At 39.7% G+C, this 23,150-nt stretch overlaps 1 protein-coding gene across 1 annotated transcript in view; it reads right to left on the bottom strand.

Moving 5' to 3' along the window:
• LOC108241798 (nucleolar protein 4-like) overlaps nt 1–23,150 on the bottom strand; it is a 134,673-nt gene that overhangs the window by 39,655 nt on the left and 71,868 nt on the right. Inside the window, exons 4-5 of the mRNA XM_037976938.1 lie at nt 21,633–21,824; nt 1,337–1,525 (exon numbers count right to left, since the gene is read on the bottom strand). Coding sequence (XP_037832866.1) covers nt 1,337–1,525; nt 21,633–21,824 — 381 coding nt within the window. The remainder of the gene's footprint in view (nt 1–1,336; nt 1,526–21,632; nt 21,825–23,150) is intronic.

The following is a 23,150-nucleotide window of genomic DNA, read 5'->3' on the forward strand; positions in this document are numbered from 1 at the left end:
GTTTTGGGGGGTTTTCAGGGTTTTTTGAGCTATGGTCTTAAACTTTTCATCAGCTGAAAAAATCATGTTTGAGTGTAAATGCAGTTTTCAATTAATTCCCCGCTCAAAAGTTTTTATCTCTTACGCTGATTTCTTCTTTTAACATTGTGAAGCTCTACTTAAAACCTTCTTAAGATCCAATAGTGCAAAATGCAAATTCTTGCAATTTTTTCACTGGTCTTAAGATTTTGATCAGGAGTGTATGTATGAGTATGCACATATGTGTATGTATATGTATATATGTGTGAATATATAGGTTTATGTATATATAGTAATTCTTATTATTTATTTTATTATTACTTTTGACTTTTTGCATTTTTTATGTATTTTCATATATGTATGTGCACATATGTATGTATATATATATATATATACACATACGTGCACATACACATATATATCTCCCACCCCCTCACACACACACCTTTGCGCACAGACTCACAAACAGTCCTGATGGTTGAAGGTTATACAAACAGGTTGCTATTACAACAATGTGGCCTGCCTACTCAGATGCTAGATTCAGATTCAGTCTTGATTCAATAAAGTAAATCATGCAATTGGGTTTCTCATCTTGAGATACCCTTATTGCAGAGCGAATCTGTTCTGGCACATGTAGGCAACCATGTTCTCTGTATGGTATGCCTGAGATGCCACAACAGGTAAAAAAAAAGAAAATCTGTGCAATCAAACACTCACATTATAAATACAAGAACTTGGCAGTTTGTCAGAAAAGTCATCTTCTACTCTTATTCTATTGGAAAAATATTGCACAACTGATACTTTCAGTTTTAATAATTAAACAAAAACTTATTGAATATTAATAAAATTATTATTCCCAGACAATTTTCAAGCGTTAATTTTCCTAAGAGTAATTGTCTGTCTATTTAAAGTTCAATTTATATTATATTTGAGACCTGGGGAGCAGCAGAAATTCCCATGTACAATGTCACAAAAAATGCATGATCAGCTAACACAAATCATGAATTAAATTATGTCCTAAAATTTGAATTTAGATGCAAAGAAAATGTCATAGATTTACTACTCCTTGGATTAACAAAAAGCTCCTTCTGGTGAAATGAAGGTCACTGTGTTGAGGATTATTTTCCAAAGTCAAAATAAAATTTTTGAAAAATAATTCTGAACAAAACACATTTGACCTTTTTCTAAAGTGTAAAAATTTTTTGGAGAATTGTGTATTATTTGGCACAGTCTAACTTTAGGAACATAAATACTCAAGATCAGTCAAGCATACACACCAACAGACCCATCATACACCTAGGTAGGTACATCACTTTACCTCCATGCCATTCTTCTTCATGCGTCGGCAGGATTTGAGGTAGGTGCGGATGCGCTTACGGGCGCGTTCCTGAAACTCTGGGAACTGTCTGCTGCAGGACTCAATAATGGCTTGAATTTTCTCCTTGGGCTGTTTGGAGATTGGTACCATCCGATCCAAGTTCTCATCCACAAACAGACGTACAAACATCTGGAAACACCAGAACATAAAAAAACACTTTGAGGTAGTACTATCTTGTTCACTTTGGCTAATTTAAATTCTATGTATTTTGAAAATGTACTCATATCCCCTGAAAAGCTATTCATACTTCTTGAAAGCATATTCATACCCTCTGAAAATGTATTTGTACTCCTTGAGATTTTCAGGGTTGTTAAAAAGCCCAGATCAGGTGAGGCCTGCAGTTTTCTACAGAGGTGGAAAGTAATGAATTAAATTTACTCATACTGTATACTTTCAAGTAATTAATTAAACCTGTACTTGTAGCTCGGTGGTCAGTGCTACAATCTTGTAATCCCGAGAGTGCCCATGTTGCGGAAGGAAGGACATCGGGCTTAAAACAATTACCAATTGTTTGTGCATATTTGCTTGCTGTGGCAACCCCTGAAGAAGGGAGCAGCCGAAAGAACTTACTTACTTGTTCTTCACTTTATTTTAAAAACTGAACTTCATTTAATTTGAAATCCTGTCTGGGTATAAATTAGAAAAATATGTAAAAGAAAAAACTTTTTTTTGTGCAACAGGTTTTTTTTATGTTGACTCTATTTTTTCCCCAGTGTGAATCTCTGCAGCTTGTCCAGAGTTACCATGCACTACTTGGCTGCTTCTCAGATAAATGCTCTCCCTTTCTGTCCTGTCACTTTAGTTGGAAGGCAATGTCTCAGTAAATTTGTAGTTGTGCTATACTTTTTTCATTTTCAAATGATAAACTAAACAGTGCTTCATGAGATGTTCAAATCTTGGAATATTCTTTTAAAAACAAAATCCTGCTTTAAACTTCTCAATATATTTATCCCTGATGCTCCATGGTGTGGTCGTTGGTCTTCATGATGCTGTTTGATCATTAATGTTCTGTAACAAACCTCTGAGCTAATAGAACAGCTGGATTAATACTGAGATTAAATTACACACAGGTGGACTCCATTTAATATTTTTTTCATGTCTGAAAGCAGCTGGTTACTTTGGATTTTAGTTAGGGGTATCAGAGTAAAGGCTGGGAATAAAACTGCATGCAACACTTCAGATTTTTATTCCTAAAAATTTTGAAAAGCAAAGTGACTGCGTAATATAACTCTGCAACAGTTTGACATAGAGATGCAAAACCGAACACCTGGAAACCTCATAAGTCATGGATGATGTCAATTATTTTTGGGGTCATTAGGTCAAAGGTCAAGGTCAAGGTCACAAATGACTGTGTGCTTTAACTCTGCAACTTTGTAATGTAGGAAATTCAAACTGAAAAATTGACAGCTCATGGGTCAAGGATGACATCGATTGACTTTTGGATCATGTGGTCAAAGGTCAAGGTCACAAGTGACCGGGTGCTGTAACTCTGCAATCATTTGATGTATAAATGTCAAACTGAACAGCTGCACACCTCATGGGTCAAGGATGATGCCTATTGTAGTCATCCAAAATAAAGATGATATTAAAACCATGCACCAAGTTGCAGGTCCCTTCAAAATTTCTCCAGGATTTTTTCTAATTGGGGGAAGCCATGCACTACAGTGCATCTAATGCATTCCTATAACAGGCACCTATTGTTATCCACCTCTAAAATTGTTTTTATATATAATTTTTATTCTTCCGTTTCTTCAATTTTAAGAACCACCTGGTAGAGTTTATTGAAACTCTCAGAAAGTAATGATTATTACAAACATCAACAGCTGATTAACTAATTCTGATTCAAGATGGCTACCACAACTTTTGGAATATTTCTGATACACGTAGGTTACCAAAGCTGACTTAGAGAAGACAAAAATGCCTATAAGTAAGTCATTTCTATAGACATTTAGCTATGATCTACTGCGATAGTAGAAGTCAGCTTTATCTAAGATTAAGAGAGCCTTTAGTTTTTTGTTTCAAATTTTATTAAAAACTATTGGAGATAAAGTCAGTTAGCAAACTATCTTATGAAACAGATTTTAGTGAAATGCCCAAAAAGTAAGCATTATATGTATGAGTACAGCTGATTAACCTATGGGGTCATTATGGTTTAAGATAGACACAAAAAAATCATGCACCAAGTGGCAGGCCTCTTCAGAATTTCTCCAGAATTTCTTTCTAGTTGGGGCCTGCATAGGAATTGCATAGCATGCACTGTAGTGCGTGGCGAATGCACTATGCATTTCTATGACAAGCACCTATTGTTATCCACCTCTAAACGTGTCTCTGTAAATAGTTTTTATTCTTCCATCAACTTTAATGCACCCAGAACGGAACTATGTACCCACACAAATTATATATCAAAATGACCAACTCGGTCAGGGGACGTGTTCTACTATTTTAAATGGCGTTTCAAGTTGCCATGGTGAAATATTTTGCAAAAAGTGACACCAAAAACCCCAGAGCAAACCAATGAGCAGAGTTCTCAACTGACAGAGTGAGAGGTCACCAAGGGTCTCAGTTGTAAAACTGGATATACTGGATAAAGATGGCTCCAACAGCTGATCAGTTGTAGACAGGCATTATAAAGGACTGATCGTGGACTCATGAGGTGTGCATCATTAAAGTTTGACCTTCCTACTGTACAAGGTTTTAGAGTTAAAGCACTCCGGTTTTTGTGATTTTGACCTTTTGACCTTGAACTCCAAAGGACAATTCCTTGACCCATTGGGAGTCCAGTTGTAAAGTTTGACCTTCCTGCTGTACACGGTTGCAGAGTTAGAGCACACAGGCTCATGTGACCTTAACCTTTGACTTTGTGGCTTTATAGTCCCTTGCATTGATCCCTGACCCAAGAGGGTTCTAGCTGTGAAGTTTGACCTTAGTAGGTTACAGGGTGTCCAAGTTAGAGCAAGCACAAGTTTTGACTCTGACTTTTTTACCCCTCTAGCTTTGGCGGCCATCTTGACATTTTAACTTAGCATTCAGCTTGCATAGGGGCTCGATCTCAGCGACTGCCACACCAAATTTCAGTTTCATATATTTAAAAATGACTGAGTTGAAGCTGAAAGACACTTTGAGTAGTACAAAATGGCTGAAATTGACAGTTGTAGACAGGCATCATAAAGGGATGAACCTTGCCATATGAGGAGTCCAGTTGTGAAGTCTGACGTTCCTAAATTACACGGTTGCCAAGTTAGATCACGCACAAATTTTGGTCTCATTTTTTACCCTGTTAGCTTTGGTGGCCATTTTGATTTTTTTATTTAGTATTTAGTTTGCGATGGGGCTCTGGTCAGCTACTGCCCCACCAAAATTCAGCACAATATGTTAAAAAATGACTGAGTTACAGCTGAAAGAAACATAACAGTCAGCGAACATCAAATCAACTGAAAGAAGTGGCAGCCATTTTGTTTTTGTAAGCTCTGGTATCTTTACAAATGTTTTTTTCTGCCTACTCTGCCTGGTAACAACCCTAGCCAGGTTTTTGTTTTTTAACCTTTTTTGAATTATTAGCCAGATAAAGCCAGATGTCTCCTGCCCCTTTGTGCATGGGAAACTGTAGCTTCATCTTTGTGTTTAAGGAGCAAAAATGGCCAGATTTACCAGAATTAACATTAGCAAGGAATAAGTAGCATTAGCAGGATGACTTAGCAAAAAGCAAGCCTGTATTAGCAAAGCCTATATGTTGAACAAGAGCTGAGAATACTACACACACAGAAACCAACACAGGCTCTGTATTATGTCACACCTGAACATTCTAAATTCTATCACCACAGCAACGCAGCACAACAGGAGGCACAGACTCTAAATTTTCACCTTTTTAAACTTGAGATTTTAAAAAAACTATACAAGATATCAAAAGGCTGACTCATCCAGTAATAGTTGAATATCTTATGTTTTGTTTAAACTTAAATGGTGTTTCAAGGTGGAAGTATGCTGCAGTAGTTAGCTTTCAAAAAGCAGTAAGAAATTGACAGTTTGTACGAAGTTCCAATGTATTTCAATGAGAAAGAAACTGCTGAAAAAGGCAGAAGTACATGCCAAACAGTCGCTGTACCAAAAGTATAGGACATACTGAAAAAATTCTTGGACTGTAAGTGAAAAGAGAAATTTGTTTTTATTCCTTTAAAATTTCACATTTCTACAGTGCTACGACTTAAAAACGAGACCAAGTACTTAAAAACATCCCTCAAACCAACACCAGAAAAGAAGATGTGGGACCGAAATGAATAGAGGAAATACAGGATCTCGAGGGGTCACTCTGCCTTCTGGGGTCATTTGACAAAAAACTATTAAGGCTACAGGAAAAGTAGAAACATTCCTTGAAATAAGACAAAAATGCCTATGTTTTGATATATAATTTTTGCATGTATCATGATGGATGTGGGCATGGTAGAAGTTTGTTTGCTAACAAAACATGTTGTTGTCAGACAGCTGCACACTCTAGGTCATGTGACCTCCAGTCTGTTAGTTGAGAATTCCACCCAACTGAGAAAAAATTTCAACTGTCATTGGGTTATAATGGTGTTGGTTTTTTGTGAATTATGTTGCCATAGTAACTCGAAACGCCAATAAAAGTAATAGCACACATCCTGTGACCGAGCCGGTTTTTTTTTATATAACATTTGTTCGGGTACATTGCTTGTTTCAGGCCACATTAAATTTGATGGAAGAATAAAAACTATATATAGAGAGACTTTTAGAAAGTATAGGAAGTGGGAATCAATGCACTTCAGTGCTTCCTAGCATTCCAATGGCAGTCCCTCCCCCCAAAAATAAAACTGTGTTACGTCTCACCCTGGTGATCCTCAGTGAGAGAAATGTGATGTAACAAAAATGTTTATTTATTTACCACAGATTAAGGCAAAAATTGTGACAAGGTGTGAGGCATTCACACTAACTGCTGTGAACATTTAAATACCGTTGTGATACCCGAGCATAATGCTGAGTGATGCATTGGCTCTGCTGTAATACGTTGTAAATGGGAGAATCAGGAGGAAATGCATTTTCAGGGATCACCAAGACCTTCAGGCCCATGATGATGACTGGCTTATAAGCCAATTTAGACTCCCTAGAGCACTGGTCTTGGATCTATGTGCTGAACTGGGTCCGATATTGGAGAGACCCACCCGCCAGAACCATGCAATTCCTGTCCAGTTACAGGGTACAGTCTCTGGGGTTCCTGGCAACTGGTTCTTACCAGTGGGAATTAGCAGGTATGTGTTTGAATTAATCAAATAATTAACTTTCTCTAATGTTCTTGCCAAGACCGTTTTGTTTTTTCTCTCATGCCTTGCTTCTTATCACCCTCATCTCTTTCACCTGTGCTCCTGCCCTGATTACCACCATTGCACCTGTTTCCTTCCCTTCTTATACTCCACTCCTCCACATCCCTAGTGCTAGATCATCGAATGCTCAATGCAAGTAGTTTTCCAGCAGTTACTGATTGACCCTCTTCATCCCGACCACACTTTGGTTTCCTGGATTCTCCCCTGTGCCTTGCCCTAGACGGATTCTCGCTGGATGATTAATATCTGGACCTCGACCCCCACCTGCCTCACAAACTCTCGCCTACAGCCTGCCCCTTCAGATAAGTTCTCTGCTCTCTGCCCTCTTGTGTATGACCATTGCCTGTTAATCTCTGTTTCTGGATTTACACAGGTAGTTTACCTTGTGAGATTGTTGGTTTGCTGCATCGGTTCCAGTCTTTCTGCTGCTTTGCTTTACTGCCTGCCTACCCCACTCACCAATCCTCAACTCCCCAGAGTGGCTGAAACCATGTGCATTCTATTAACCCCTTACCACGCGACGGCCCACCGGCGGGCCGTTTTACTGCCTTTTCTATTCAATTCTGTACAGTTTTTGCTAAATTTATTGTTTTTATGAACTTAAATTTCAAAATAGCAATGTTTTGGCGCCACTTTTGTTGACGTTTCGTCTGACCAACTGGGTTGCTCTCTGCCCCCCCCTTGAGCCCCTCTAATTTCCCATGCGTAAAGTCATGAAAGTCTCCTCCCCTCGTTTACATGCATATAGCTCCGGTCAGTCAGCTCCCAAGCCGGTTCTGACACCACAGGCGGGTAGCCAATGAAATTCCGGTCACGTGATTTTTCTGGGAGGGGGGTCGGAACTTTACATGACTACTCCCAAATTAGTCTGCGTATAAAAGTCTAACAGAGAGGCTGCTTCATGCATCCTGCGCGTAAATGCGGTGAAGACTGTTTTTTGTACTTTTTTCGACATAAAAGCTGGCGAAATGACCAAAGGAGATAAAATATACAACAGAAGAAGTTCTGGAGCTGGTGAAGAAAAGAAACAGCGACTTTTTAGACCGGGATATATCTGATAAAAAGAGCGATGCCTTTCTCGAAGGATAATATGTCCGTGATCAGTAAGTACTAACGTTTTTTTTCACAAGTACTCATTGTTTATATGCTGCTTACTGTTTATATGTTACTCATTGCCTTTAGACGGCGCTTTGTTTATCGGTGTGTGTGCTAAATGTCCGGATAGTTGTGAGTTAGTTTCATATTCGTAGTAACTCTATGTATCATGCTAAAGTCAGATTTTGTGCGTTTCGAAGTACTTACTAAAGTATTACTTGAGAGAAAAAAAGTCTCCGTCTTTTATTTACTTTTTAGCTGTGTCCGTTTTAGCTGTGTATAATGAGGTAGGGGGGGTGGAGGTCAGTAGCTTAGCATGTCGGTGTTTGTGTGAGGACAGAAACATTAGATGGAGCGGGGGACTCGCTGTGGAGACCCCTGAAATCAGAGCAGCCGACAGAGAAAGGAGAGGTGTTTGTGTGAATGAAAACGTGAAGCTCGGATGGATGAAGAAGCTCCTTCTTTTTATTTTCTCCGTGAACGGCACAGTGGGGGGAGGGGGCAACGGCGGACATTCTGGTCAGGTCAGTGAGAGCAGACACGACGTAGCACCGCCATCTTGTTTTTCGTGTGAGGCGGGTGTGTATGTGTGAGGGGGGGCAGGGGAGTCGACAGGCGGACATTATGGTCAGCTCGCTTCTAAGTTGCTTCAATCCAGTCCTTGATCCAAAGACACATTGATGTTGAAAGTCCCAGGTTGTGGAGCTTCACTATCAGCTTTTCTGGGATGATGGTATTAAATGCTGAACCGAAGTCGACGAATAGCATCCTAACACAATTATCAAGATGATGCAGGTGTATCAAGGCTGTGTGTAGTGCAATGGAGACAGCATCCTTTGTGGACTGGTTCCTCCTATAGGCAAACTGCTGACTGTCCAGACCAGCAGGAAGGCTATCCTTGATGTGTTTTAGGATGATCCTCTTTAAGCATTTTATGATGACTGGGGTTAGTGCGACTGAGCGGTAATCATTTAAGTCAGTCACAGCAGATTTGTTTAGTACAAGCACAATGATGGAGCGTTTAGGGCAGACAAGGACAGTGGAAAACTGCAGGGACAGATTAAAAATCTCTAAAAAGACCACTGTCAACTGGACCACAGAATCCTTCATGACACCTTGTCCGGTCCTGCGGCTTTGTTGGGGTTAATCTTCTTCAGAGCAGAAGTCACCAATTTGAGCTGCAGGATTAGGGGCTGATGTTGTTCCTCTAGTTGGACGTGTGCATTGCTTCCTCTGCCACTACTGGTGTCAAATTTAGAGAAAAAATTTTCACTGTATAAGGATTGAGCCGGGTCTTTATTTGGTTTGAGAAGTAATGTGATTATTGTGACATTAGTGCTTGGGTTAAATTAACCTTTGTTAATTTCCACATTAATCATATCCAACAATGGTGGGCCGAGTATGTCCCAGAAGGCAAGATATACCTCTGGTGGGGTACCGTCCCAAACTGAGGATTTGCCTTTTTTTCATGGTGGCAAGGGCTTTTTTCACCTCTTCCAACATAATGGAGGCACTAAGTTTTTATGAATCCTGAGCAGCCAGAGTAGGAAGCTCAAGACTGAGACTGCTTGCAGCTGTGTTCAACAATACTTCAGATGAGTAAAGAGAGGAATAATAAGTTTTGAATGTCAAATTAATTTTGCATGGTTCGGTTAGGGTACCAGTAGGTGTTTGAATGGCCATAATGCTGGCGTATTTCTCATTTTGTTTCAATCTTAAGGCCAGTAGGTGGCTCAGTCTAGATACATTAAAATAATTTCTTCTTGTTCTATGAATTAGGAATTCAGCTATTTTACTTAACAATGAGTTCAGCTCAGTCCTAGTCACATTTATTTTCCCTGATAGTTTGCCATTCTGTGTGTCCTGTCATTCTAATTCAAGTTGGTTAAGAGTTTACTCCAATTTAGATATTTTCTGGAGTCGATTTTCCTAAGATGGGATGAGAAGGAAATTGTTGTATTTCTAGTTGACCCTTTATTCGCATCCCACAAAAACCTGGGATCCTCTACCAAACCTGTGTTAATTTCTATGGAGGTTTTTAAAGTGCTACAAAATAAGTTGCAGAATTCTTCATGTTTGAGAAGGGATATATTAAATCGCCAATGTGAAGCTTTAGAAAGAGTATCTCTAAGCGTTAGAAGAGCTGATACAGTACTGTGATCCAATAGTGAACAAGGTAAAATTACTACATAATGAATTTCAGAGAATGAAGTAGCAGATACTAGCAGATAATCTAATCTGGAGAGAGATTGATGTCTGGCTAAATAAAAAGTTTGTTTGCAGGTGGGGTTAACTACACAGTATAGGTCTACCAGACTGAAGGCTGATAGAAGATCTTACAATTCTTGGAATGCTCAGACTTGTGTGGGGTAGAAAGTTGCGCTGATTTATTCAGCGTTAAATTGGCACAGGCATTCATGTCTGCACCTATAATGAATGAATAGTCATGTAGTTGTGTCAAAATTGAAGTTAATTTAGAGAAAAAATCTGCTTCATATAGAGATGGAATATAAATAGAAATAAAGGCAAATTTATTAAAGTTTTCAAGGATCTTTTATTGTCATACCAGCTCACACTTGCATGTTTGTGGTATGAAATTTGGACTCAGGTCCCAGTTCAAAAAGCCTAATAAATAAATAAATGAATACATATAATTAAATAATAAAAGAGTACAAATATGGAGAATATATCTACATATATCCACATTTACACATACATATATACAAACATACAAAAAAAGGTATATATGAGATGAAGCTGAATTAAGTGCAGTTTGAGTTCAGCAGTCTGACAGCTGCAGGGTAGAAACTGTTTCTGATCCTGATGGTCTTGGTCTGAATGCACCTCAGCTGCCTGCCTGAGGGGTGGAGGGGTTGAGGGGTGCAAGGTAAAGACCACCTCCACAGCTGCTCCTCAGATGTAAAGAGCAGGAAGAGGAGACTTGTCTCTTCTGAAATCCACCACCATCTCCTTCATCATTGTTGGAGAAATGTCCCACTACTGCTGTGTCATCTGTGAACTTCACTATATGACAACTGGGGTGTCTTGCTGAGTCATATGACAGCAGAGTGAACAGAAAGGGGCTCAGCACGCAGCCCTAGGGCGAGCGAGTGGTGAGGGTGATAGAGGAGGAGATGGTGTTGTGGATCCTGACAGTTTGAGGTCTGTTGGTCAGGAAGTCCAGGACCCAGTTCCCCAGTGTGGGACTCAGTCCAAGAGAAGAGAGCTTCTGTATCAGGGTCTGTGGGATGATGGTATTAAAGGCTGAGGAGAAATCCAGAAAGAGCAACCAGATGTAAGAGTTTCTGTTTTCCAAGTGGGTGAGGGCTGTGTGGACCACAATGAGACGGTGTCATCAGTGGAGTGGTTCTTCCTGTAGGCGTACTGATGTGGGTCCACAATGATGTCAATGGAGTCCTTGATGTGGGTCATGACTAACCTCTCGAAGCACTTCATGACTACCGAGGTTAAGGCTATAGGTCAGTAGTCATTCAGGCCTGTCACTGTGGAGCACTTGAGAACAGGGACAATAGTGGCAGTCTTTAAGCAGGTGGGGACTGATGCCACTGACAGTGAGGTGTTTAAGATGTCTGCCAACACTTCAGACAGCTGGTGTACACAGTCCCTAAGTACACACACTGGGATGTTGTTGGGGCCTGCAGCCTTATGGGTATTGATTCCCTGGAGGGTCTTCCCAACATCTACTGTGGTCATGCAGAGGGGCGTGTCACCAGGTGGTAGTATAAGTTTGGTGCCGGGGGTCGTTGGTGGTGAAGTGACCTAGAATTTTCTGGGCATATGTGGCTTTGGCCCTCGCAATGCCTGCAGTCATTTCTTTTCTCACTTCTCTGAGTGCTGATGCCTCACCTTTCCTGAACACAGTGTCCCTAGCTTTCAGCAGAGCTCTCACCTTAGCATTTCTGGTTCAGATAACAGGTAACTGTCCTAGTGGTGGAGACATCATCAGCACACTTAGAAGATGAAACCGAGAACAGAGGAGGTGTATTCCTCCAGGTCCACCTCTCCCTCATACGTAGCCGCCTCTCTGAAGACCTGCCAATCTGTGCACTGAAAACAGTCCTGGAGCACAGAGGCTGCATTCCTGGGCCACACAGTGACTGTTTTCTTTGTTGACCTAATCCGTTTCATCAGAGGACAATATACTGGCGCCAGCATGATGGAGATGTGGTTAGAGAGGCCAAGAGGGGGTGAGGAAGAGCTCTGTACGCACTGTGAATGTTAGTGTACACACAGTCTAGAGTGTTGTCTCCCCGCGTTGGAAAGGTGGCAAGCTGGTAAAACCTGGGCATAGTGTTCGTCAGTTTTATGTGATTAAAGATTAAATGTGCTTTATCTGCAGTGAGCTAATGGTGTCATACAGCTCCTTTGATGCTTCATTTGCATTAGCACCTGGTGGAATGTAAACAATGGTGACTGTTAGAGTTTTTATATTATCAGCCTTTGTGCTTATGTGTAAAACTGCCTACGTGAGACGCGAAGGTCAGACGACGGGCGCCACACCGAGATGTGTTATGTGTTTTTGCTATGATCTGGACTGGCCTTGGCTGGCTCAGATCAACCCCTTTTACTTCTTCTTTTAATAAAAGAGAAAGCCCAAGTGGAGGGGCAGAACTTCCTGGACAGCACGCCATTAGGAGCTGTTGTGGAATTTCTTCTCTTTGTGAAGGCCTTCACAAAAAGACAACGAGCCTCTCCGGTGTGATTCTTTCTTAGCAGGTTGAATAAATCAAAACCCTGACAGTGACAAACACCGCAGTAAACTCCTATGGCAGATAGTACGGCCAACATTTCACAGTCATGAGTTCCATTGCCTCAGAGCAGGATTTTTTTTGGCCAGTCCACAGTTCATACACCAACCTTCATTCACATACATACCGAGTCCTCCTTCTCATTTTTTTTCCCAACCTGTGGTCGCAGTCAGCTCGGAACAGTTGATGGCCATTGATCTGGAAGGCTGAGACCAGCATGTTATTTTTAAGCCAGGTTTCCTTTAGGCAAAGAACAGCACAGTCCTTCATTTCTGTAGAAACACTCAGCCTAAGACGTAACAAGTCCACTTTATTATTGAAAGAGCGGACATTGGCCAAAAAGAGAGTTGGAATCAGTGGTCTTCTAGTCTTTAGCTGGGCCAATGCGCCTCCCTGCTTTCCCGTCTTCTGTTTTCGGGCACAACGTTTCCTTTTGACTAATGCTCCCTGCACTCTGTTGCGCCAGTCTGTTGTCCTCAGGAGCTGCTGTCTACTGAGTGCAGATTTCAGCATTGTAAGTAAGTAAGTAAGTAAGCTTTATTTGTATAGTACATTTCACAGACAGCAACGTCACAAAGTGCTGAACAGAGAGCAACATAACAAAAAAGACAGAAAAACCATACCCAAAAACATTAACCAAGACCTAACTAAAAACCCTCAGTGAGAGATTACATTTTAGTACAATTAATGAGCCTGTTTTTTTAGCTCAAAAATGCAGATGCAGCCATGTAGTACAACTTATTTGCAAAGCGCAGAGTGTCTGCAGATCTTAAGTGTGATTCCTGTATAAATGCTATATCCACTGAAGGCCTACATAGAACATCTAAACAGGCTGCACGCTTAATTTGCCCATTTAGTCCATTAACATTCCAGCTTATAACATGAAGCTTCACCAAAAATATCATGAGCATATTGTATTTGGTAAGATACAAAAATAAAGTGGTTACTAATAGATGTTGCAGCAGTTCAAACATGCTGCATCTCAAAAGTACCAACGATAATAGAGATCCCTACCCACCCAAATTACCCTGTCGCCATGGCTCCATAGCTCTCCAAGAAACATTGGAGGGCAGAACGTCCATAATACACCATTCAATATAACAAACAGTTCTTAATGAACCTGGGTTACCCCAAAACATTGGACCCGTGATCCTAGAGTAATTTCCCCTAGAACCCACAGCCCTACATCATTTAATTAAACTATAAGTTTACCACATTATGTAAATATTTATCATGTAAGGTAGGTTTAAGTTTTAAAGAGAACCAAGAATAAGCTTAACAATACTTGCAAGTATTGTTTTCCAATTGGATATGAAAAGGGCCCTGTCAGCAAACAAGTGAAAAGAAAAAAAAAAGTCAGTTGTTTTGCCAACAGCACTACCGGCAGCAACAACGGAAAATCTATCCATTACTTTAATAGCAAAAGAGTTCATTCCTTCATGGAATCAGCAAACTTCTCAGCCATTGTGGAGGAGAAGATAGTGCAGAAGTTCACCAGGCCTTGTTAGGAATGTCCGGTTGTTTTTGCCAGTTATGTCCGGTTGTTTTTGCCAGAACTTGGGAACAGTGGGAGGTGATAACAGGAGGATTCCTGGAACACAGGATTTGTCTGGTTCTTAGAATCCAGGAAACACACTGGGTTGGGCTAGACCCAGTGTCGTAGAAGTTACGTAAATGGTCAGAAGTATGCATAGTCATCATGCATTGATTTCTGTATAAATACGCCCTTTCTCAAAGATACTTTGGGATTTTGGGGCAAGCTGATCAAGAGTAAATGTGTCAATAAAATCCCCTGTGCATTGGCTGGAATCCAACGACTGCGACTGTCATTTCGGTGTGCGACATACCTGGCTTTTCACCCACTCCATCTGTGGGTTGTCGAAGATGTGACTGGTATCACTGCGCATCACTTTCAGTTTGGCAGGATAAAACACAAAGGTGTGAAAACCCAGCCTTTACAAGGCACCCATCAAGTTGAAGAAAGCCAGTCTACATCCGATGGTGTGTGTATTATAGTCAGGAGCGAAGTGGACCGGCAAACTGTCCAGCTCCACCACCGTTTTCCGAGTGGCGCCCAGGATCCTGTCTCTCTCAGTGAATCTCAGCAGCTTCAGTGTTGGACCCACTTGGTGTGCATGCTTGATTTCAACTGATCTCACCTCTCGGAACCACTTCAGGATGGCATTGGGGAGATGGGTAAGAGGGTTAGCTGTTTCAGGATTTTCGGGGATGCCTTGTATCCTTAAATTGTTTTTGCGCCACTTGTCCTCCAAATTAGCTATTTTGTCCTCCAATGTAGCGCACAGTGTTGTCAGATTGTCCACCAGAGAGGCAGCTATATACCTCCTTTAAGCGGTTTTTGGTGGTTTCTATTAGCTCCATGCACGCCGAGGTTAACATCTCAGTTCAAAATTCAGCGATCTGATCTACCTTCATCGCTTGTGTTTTGGTTGAAAGTTGGGCAACCACCTCCTCTGCCAGTGTGGGAATGGCTTTCTTAATAGCAACTTGAATATCTTAGCAAGTTCTTTGTTATCAACAAAGCAAAAATTATTTTGTTCTTGAGCTTGTTTGACAGATTGTTTCTTTGAGGATGCCGCCATCACTTTCTATTTAACTAAAAACGTTGACCTAAAGACCAGTTACTGTATGTGGTAAAAATCAATGCATTACAAAGAAAACTATGGAGCTACAATGAGAAACCACTGCATTTCTCACCACTGTCACATGACTCCCTCTGTGTGTATTTTTAGCTCTTATTCAATATATAGGCTTTGCTAAATTTACCCTGCTTTTTGCTAAGTCATCCCCGCTAAAGCTACTCATTCCTCGCTAATGCTAATTCTGCTAATTTTGGTCATGTTGTACTTCTTAAAGTTTCTTTCAGCTTCAACTCAGTCATTTTTAGACATATGGAGTTGAAATTTGGTGTGGTAGGAGCTGAGACAGAGTCCTATCGCATACTGAATGCAAAATAAAAATATCAGGATGGTCGCCAAAGCTAATGAGGTCAAAATTCAGACTAAAAGTGGTGCGTGCGCTAACTCAGTAACCGTGTAACATAAGAAGGTCAAACTTCACAGCTGGACTACTCATGGGTCAGGGATCAGTTTTATGGATTTCAAAGTCAAAAGTCAATGTCACATGTGAAAGAAGGCTTTCATTTTAAAACTCAACAGGAACTTTCTAGTTTTGCTAAATTGTTCTAAGTTCTCTGATTTCATTAATTGTTTCTCTCTGGTTCTGCAGAACAGTATTTGTCAGCGTCTGTCCTCCTCCAGATGCAGTTTGCGGTTGGGCACACTGGTGCTGGGGACAGCTGGACCCTCCACACCGCCTGTCATTTCAATACGATACAAGGACAACATATTATTCCGTTGTGCTTTTATCTGTGATTTACACATTAAAAATAATGCAACTGCTTTACCTGGCTCCTCTGTGGTCTTAGCCAAATCAATATGTCCCTCCTGTTCTGGCACAATGCCACACACGCTTTTCTCCCCTAGTATGGAGGCCATCTTTCTGTTAAAGGGTGTCGTTTCGGGTATGCCCTTACCCCCACCTGTGGCTGAAATGCTCTGTTGGTGTCCTGTCAGTCATTTATTTGCCTCCACCTTCAAATCTAACCACTTCTTCTTCACCTCAGCCATTATCCTCTCTGTGCCATCCACTGAATTGAAAGCAGGAACAATTTGTTGCCACTCGGTGCACTTTCTTTTGTTTGTCAGCCCACTACTGTGGCTGCCAAAAGGGATGTTTCTGATTCTCCACCTCACTCACCAACACACGTATTTCTGCCTCGCTGAAATTGCGTTTCCTCCCTCTTTTCTCTGTGGTTTCCATTTGTACCCATGAAATAACATTGATCAGTCGGCTCATTTAAATATACCTTCACATTCATGAGGTGCTTTGCATTGACCATTTATGGGTGAATGTGGGCGTGTGGAGGGCAGAACTTGAGGTAGGACCTTGTGTGCAAACTTTTAGGTACAGGTGTGATTTATAAAGGGAATTGCTTGCTGGTTGCGTGCACATGATTTTATAAATCTGAGGTTCTTTTTTTGGCATACAACATTTTTGCGAGTATGCACACTTAGTATGAATCCTACGCAATCTTTTATAAATAAGACCCCAGAACACGTTTTGTTAGCAAACAAACTCTTCCAACCTCCACATCTTTTCTGATACATATACAAATTATACATCAAAATATAAGCATTTTTGTCTTCTTTCAGGCAATGTTTCTACTATTCCTGAGGCCTTACAGTTTTCTCTCAAGTAGCCTCAGGAAGTAGTGTACAACAACTTGATTCCCTATCTCACCATACTGTATTTTGTTTTTCTGATTGTGGTGTAAAGGTTGTTTTTAACTTGTCATGTCTTTGACATAAAGCACTGTAGAAATGTGAAATTTTAAAGTAATGATAACCAATCTCTCCTTTTACTCACAGTCCAATTTTTTTTTTTTTAATATGTAATATAGTTTTTGCACAGCAACTGTTTGTTTGGCATGTACTTTACCCATCTTCAACAATTTTTTTCTCATTGAAATGCTTTGAAATTCTGTAAAAACTGTCAATTCCTTGCTGATATTTGAAAGCTAACTACTTCAGCATGAACACAACATAAGACATTCAAATAATACTGAATGATTAAGATTTTTGATATCTTGTACAGTGATTTATAATCTCAGTTTAAAATACATGAAAATTTTGGTCTGACCCTCCTGTCATGCTGCGTTGTTCTGGTGATAGAATTTAGAATTTTCAGGTATGACATGACACAGAGCCATTGTAGGTTTCTGGATGTGTATTTTTAGACCTTGTTTAATTTTGTTCAGCTATTTCAAGTTTTTTTTCTGCTGTTTTAAGGTTTGTTCTGCTCTTTCTGAATTTTTTTAGGCTGTTTTCAAAGTTTGTTCTACTGTTTTCAAGGTTTCTTCTGCTGTTTTTACTGACTGTTCAGGTGTTTCAAGGTTTATTCAGGTGTGTTAAGGGGTTGTTCTTCTGCTTTGAATGTTTGTTCAGCTGTTTTAAATGTTTTTTCTGTTGTTTTAATATGTATTTTAAAAGTTTGTTCTGCTGGTTTTAAGGTTTGTTGCTTATAAGCTATCACATGACTTCCTGTTTCTCTTTATTATTTTTTGTTACTTTAACTATTCCGTACGTCTTTGTCATCTAACTTGTTCCACAATTTTTGTGTTAATTTCAACCATTCATATAACAAAATGTTTAGCTTAATAATTCATTCCATATATGACTTTTGGTATTTGTGCAATATAAGCATTTCAAGATATTTTTAAGTTTTTCCACCATTTTTTTCTCATTTGAAATGAACAGAGCCGTATTCAACTCTTTTAAATTCTGCTCTTTGCTTTCCATCCATCCATTTTCTTTACCCGCATCTCCATTTTGGGTCACAGGAAGCTGGTGCTTATCCCCAGCGGTCACTGTGCGGAGGCTGGGGACACCCTGGACAGGTCGCAAGTCCATCGCAGGGCCACATATAGACAAACGAGACAAACAACCATTCACACTCACTAACATCTAGGGTCAATTTAAGAGTTACCAATTAAGCTAACATGCATGTTTTTGGTCTGTGGGAGGAAACCAGACTACCCAGAGTAAACCCCCGTATGCACAGAGAGAACATGCAAACTCCACCCAGAAAGGCCCCAGGCCAGGAAGCGATCGTGCAACCTTCTTGCTGGGAGGCAACAGCTCTATCCACTATGCTGCTGTGCCACCCTCTCTTTGTTTTCTATTTTAGCAATTTTATGCCACCTTTACATTTTGTGTCTAATGGTAATTCAACCAGTCAGTCCTGCCTTTTCCTAATTCTGCCCTGGTAATGCTACTTATATGCTGTTAATGCTAATTCAGCCCTGCTAATGCCAATTCTGTTGTGCTAACTTTACTTCAACCTTGTTTTTAGCTTTTTCAACCCTGCCAATTGCTAATTCAGACATGCTTTTTGCTAATTCTGCCCTGCCAATGTTAATTCAAGCCTGCTCATGCTAATTCTGCTCATTTTTGGCTGTCTTGTACTCCTTAAAGGTCTTTCAGCTTAAACTCAGTAATTTTGAGACATATTGAACTAAAATTTGGTGTGGCAGTAGCTGAGACAGAGCCCCATCACATACTAAATGCTAAATAAAGAGATCAAGATAGCCGCCAAAGCTAACAGGGTCAAAATTTAGACCAACATTTGTACGTACTCTAACTTCGCAACCGTGTAACGTAAGAAGGTCAAACTTCACAGCTAGAACCCTCACGGGTCAGGGATCAGTGCTAGGGATTTCAAAGTCAAAAATTCAAAGGTCAAGGTCACAAGAGCCTCTTTGCTTTAACTCTACAACTGTGTACAGTAGGAAGGTCAAACTTCCCAGCTGGACTTTTCATTTGTCAAGGACCAGCCCTATAAATTTCAAGGTCAAAGTTCAAGGTCACATGTGAAAGAAGGATCTAACTCTGACACCGTGTAACATAGGAAGGTCAAACTTCACAGCTGGACTCCTGATGGGTCAAGGAATAGCTCTTTGGAGTTCGAGGTTACAAGAGCCAGAGCGCTTTAACTCTGCAACCCTGCACAGTAGGAAGGTCAAATTTCAAAGATGAACACCTCATGTGTCAAGGATCAGTCCTATTGATTTCAAGGTCAAAGGTCAAGGTCTATAACTTAAGTAGCCTCCGAATGCAGAGTACCACCACTTGACGTCTATTCTTTTCTATATTATTTTTGGCAACAGCTTTTCTTCTGAACAGGGTTCAAAGGGTGTTTTTAACTTGTCGTATCTCTGACACAAAGCACTGTAGAAATGTGAAATTTCTCTTCAGACTTTTCAGACTCATCATGTTTGACTCTGAGTCCTTCCCAGTCAACCAATGGCATTTTGAGTTACCATGGTGACACAGTTTGACAAAATACACCAAAGACTTGTCATTTAAAATAAATGAGAAAAGTCTGAAATTCTGTAAAAACTTAATGCTTATTGGAACATTTCATAAATCACTTGACAGAAGGTATTGAATTGAAACTCTGACAAGATAATCATCAGACAGTCCTGTACGAATGATTAGAATTTTATGTTTATATGATTCAAAATGGCCACCAGAACTAACCTGCAAAATACAAAGTTGGCTGTGGACAATTTATTATGGAAGCTCAAATTTGATAATCATGTGTTGTAGGAATATCAAAATGCATAGCTGGACACCTCATGAATCAAAGTCATATATACTGTATGACAGTTTCTCCTTCTTTTTGTCAATATGTTGTCTCCCTCCTCTCCCTCTCTGCCCCCTAATGGCAGGAGAAATTTAGCTTCTGATTAGATAAAACTATTTCCAGGCAGAAAAGGTAGAAAGTGGTCACTTGTCAACATGACAGAGCCAGGTACAGTTTCTGTAAATAAAAATAGCAGCCAAATAATTAATTTATGATCAACTTTACACTTTTTTGCATCTGCCATCATGTTTGACCTCAAACACCATGTTTTGAATTATAATGGTAACTGCGATTGTTAGCAAAATATCTTATGAACCACTAGACAGATTTTTAAGAAACTTTCAGAATGTGTTCTTTACTTGAACATTGCAAACTTTTGGAGTCATTCTGATTTAGGATTGCTGCTATAGCTAACATAGAAAACATAAAAATGGCTATAAATCAGTCATTTCTTTCAATATTTAGCTGTAATGTGCTGTGATGGTTGCTGTTAGCAATCCCTAAGACATACTGTAATGGCTAAGAGATTCAGCTTTTTCAGATGCAAAAAACAATTGGTGAGAATGTCTGTTAGCAAAATATCCCATTAGCCACTAAATTGATTTTAGTGAAACTTTCAGAAAGTAATTGTTCTGCCTTTTAGACATTTTAGCTCATTTTTTTTTAAAGGAGTTCTTTAGACGTCTTTATTTTGATATCACAAAACTACGACAGAACAGGAAGTGCTGAGCACGTGACTCACAGATCACGTAGAGACAGAGAGAAGAAATACGCTCTAAAGTGTAAAAAAATGACAAACCTTTGTTCAACTTCTAGGGAAGCAACACTTGTATGTAACTTTATTCATTTTCCTAATCATTTAATTCATGAATATGTGCTAAAAGTAAGCATTAAGCTATTGAGATTAGATGAAAAAAAATTCTAGGCATGATACTCGTTTCTACCAGCAGATGGTGCTGTTTCACTTAGTTGTTTCAGTCTCAGTTGGAATTCATTGATTTACTGTTACTTGTTGCAGTGTGCCTCTTTTGAAAGCAATAAGTTGTTGTTTACATGATGTGAGTTATGTTTAACAGCTATAACTTTTCAGTCAAGTGTCAATTAGTATTCACTGGGAGGGTATGTAATAATAAAGAGATAGTTAATGGCATATTTTTAATTTATTTTTAGTTTCACTCTGTATTCAGCACGATGACAACAATTTGTAATAAATTCACAATGTGTAATAAATCCACAAAAAACCAATAAGGACACATTGTCTTCATTGAGTCAGAGTTTTGCGTATCATCGATGACAGTATTGTAATCATTACATGTACGTCTACAGCTTATTAACACTTGGAGACATTATGATTTAAATTGAGGAGAAAAAAAAACACACACACACTAAATGTAACCACATATAAAGTAAGTAGTATCGGTCCAAGCACTGAACACTGAATGATAAATCTTTATACACCAGAGTTAGTCATAGAGTTATCATTAACATGAACAAACTGGAATCTGGCAGATAAATCGGATTTAAACCATTTTAGAGCTGTTCTTGTAATCCCAATATCACATTGAAGCGTCTGTAAAAGAATATTGTGATCACCTGTACCAAATGCAGCACGGAGATCTAACAGAACAATAGAACACAAGTCCACTGTCTGAGGCTAGAAGAATATTATTTGTAACTTACACCACAGATGTTTCTGTGCTATGATGAGCTCTAACCCTTGATTGAAATCTCTCAAACAGTTTTATTTTTCATGTTTTAACATATGTGTATGTCATTATTGCTTCCAGGGGAAAAATCATTCTTCTGACTTACATTGAAGGCTTTTAATCGCTCAGAATCAACTCCCTCTGTGTCATTGATCTTGTCATTGTCATCATGATCGTCATGGTCCTCATCGTCATCGTCGGGAGCAACCTGGCTGCCATGGCGCCCCGTGGTCAGGTCCTCTGCACACAAGTCCATCTTCATGCTATCGTAGCTTCCACTTGAACTGTACTCTGGGGACTAAACACAAAAATATTTATTTTGTATATTTTTGTTTTCATTTTGTGTCTATACCTTGATACTAATGAACTGTGAATGTGTCTTCCACATTTCTGGGCATAAATTAACTTTTTAATATAGACCATAAATATTTCTTAAGGCATATTACTATAGGATCGAGATGGACTACAGTAAGAATTAAAACTACATGAAAGCCTATGACTCGATGCCACACACAACACTTTCAAACAACACAGTTCTTTTGCAGATGGCATCAAATAGCTCTCAAGTATTTCTTTATATTTTGCAGCATTCATTTGACCCTCAATCTTTACAAGCCTTCCGGTGCTGGTAGCCGAGAAGGACTTAATCATGGAGTCTTCCACATGCAAACTTTAGTTGAAATATAAGTTAAATACATAAATAAATATGCATTTTCCTCAACAGCAGCTTTCTCTTTGCCACTCTCCCATAAAGCTTAGACTGGTGAACAGTTGTTGTATGCACTGTCTCTCCCATCTCACCTGCTGAGGATTGTAACTTCTACAGACTGGTCAAAGTATCAAGGTTTGTAGGAGGAACCAAAGAACCACAGATAGTCAAACAAGACACACACTTCATGATACAAACGTGTCTTGATGGTCTCTCTCACTATTTTCCTTGCATGGTCACTCAGTTTGTGAGGACAGCCTGCTCTTGGTAGATTTACCTGTCCCATTTTAAACAATATTTAGACAATTACTGTTTTTACATAAAATCTGTTTTAATAGACATTTTATGACATGTCATGTAAAAAAAAGGGTTGTCTAAATAAATAAATATTTAAAGTGACTGTCCTCAGTCAGCTGAGAGAAAAGATTATTGAACAGTGCAAGTTGGGGAATGGATGCAAAATATTTTCCAAGACCCTAAACATCCCTAAAGGTTTTGTTAAATCTATCATCAAGAAATGGAAGAAAAATGGGACGTGTAAATCTACCAAGAGCATGCTCGGCATTAGTTGCAATGGGTCGGTGGTCAGTGCCGTGGTCTTATAATCCTGAGGTTGCAGGTTTGAACCCAGGTTGCGGCAGGAAGGGCATCCGGCGGAAAAACAACACCAAATTGTTCGTGCGACTTTGCTCACTGCGGCAACCCTTGAAGAATGGATCAGCTAAAGAACTTACTTATTCAATAAGAATTATTTTGCAGAAATTTTATTATTGAAAAATATTTTTTTGTCACAAAGGTCAGTTTATATTGACCATCACTGATTTAAATTCATTCATTATCTGCTGCTTAATCCAGAGTCAGCTCGTGGGGAGAGCAGTTTGAGCATAGAAGCCCAGACATCTCTGTCCAGAGCCA

This window comes from Kryptolebias marmoratus, linkage group LG8 (assembly GCF_001649575.2).
Source record: "Kryptolebias marmoratus isolate JLee-2015 linkage group LG8, ASM164957v2, whole genome shotgun sequence".
Taxonomy (NCBI): Eukaryota; Metazoa; Chordata; class Actinopteri; order Cyprinodontiformes; family Rivulidae; genus Kryptolebias; species Kryptolebias marmoratus.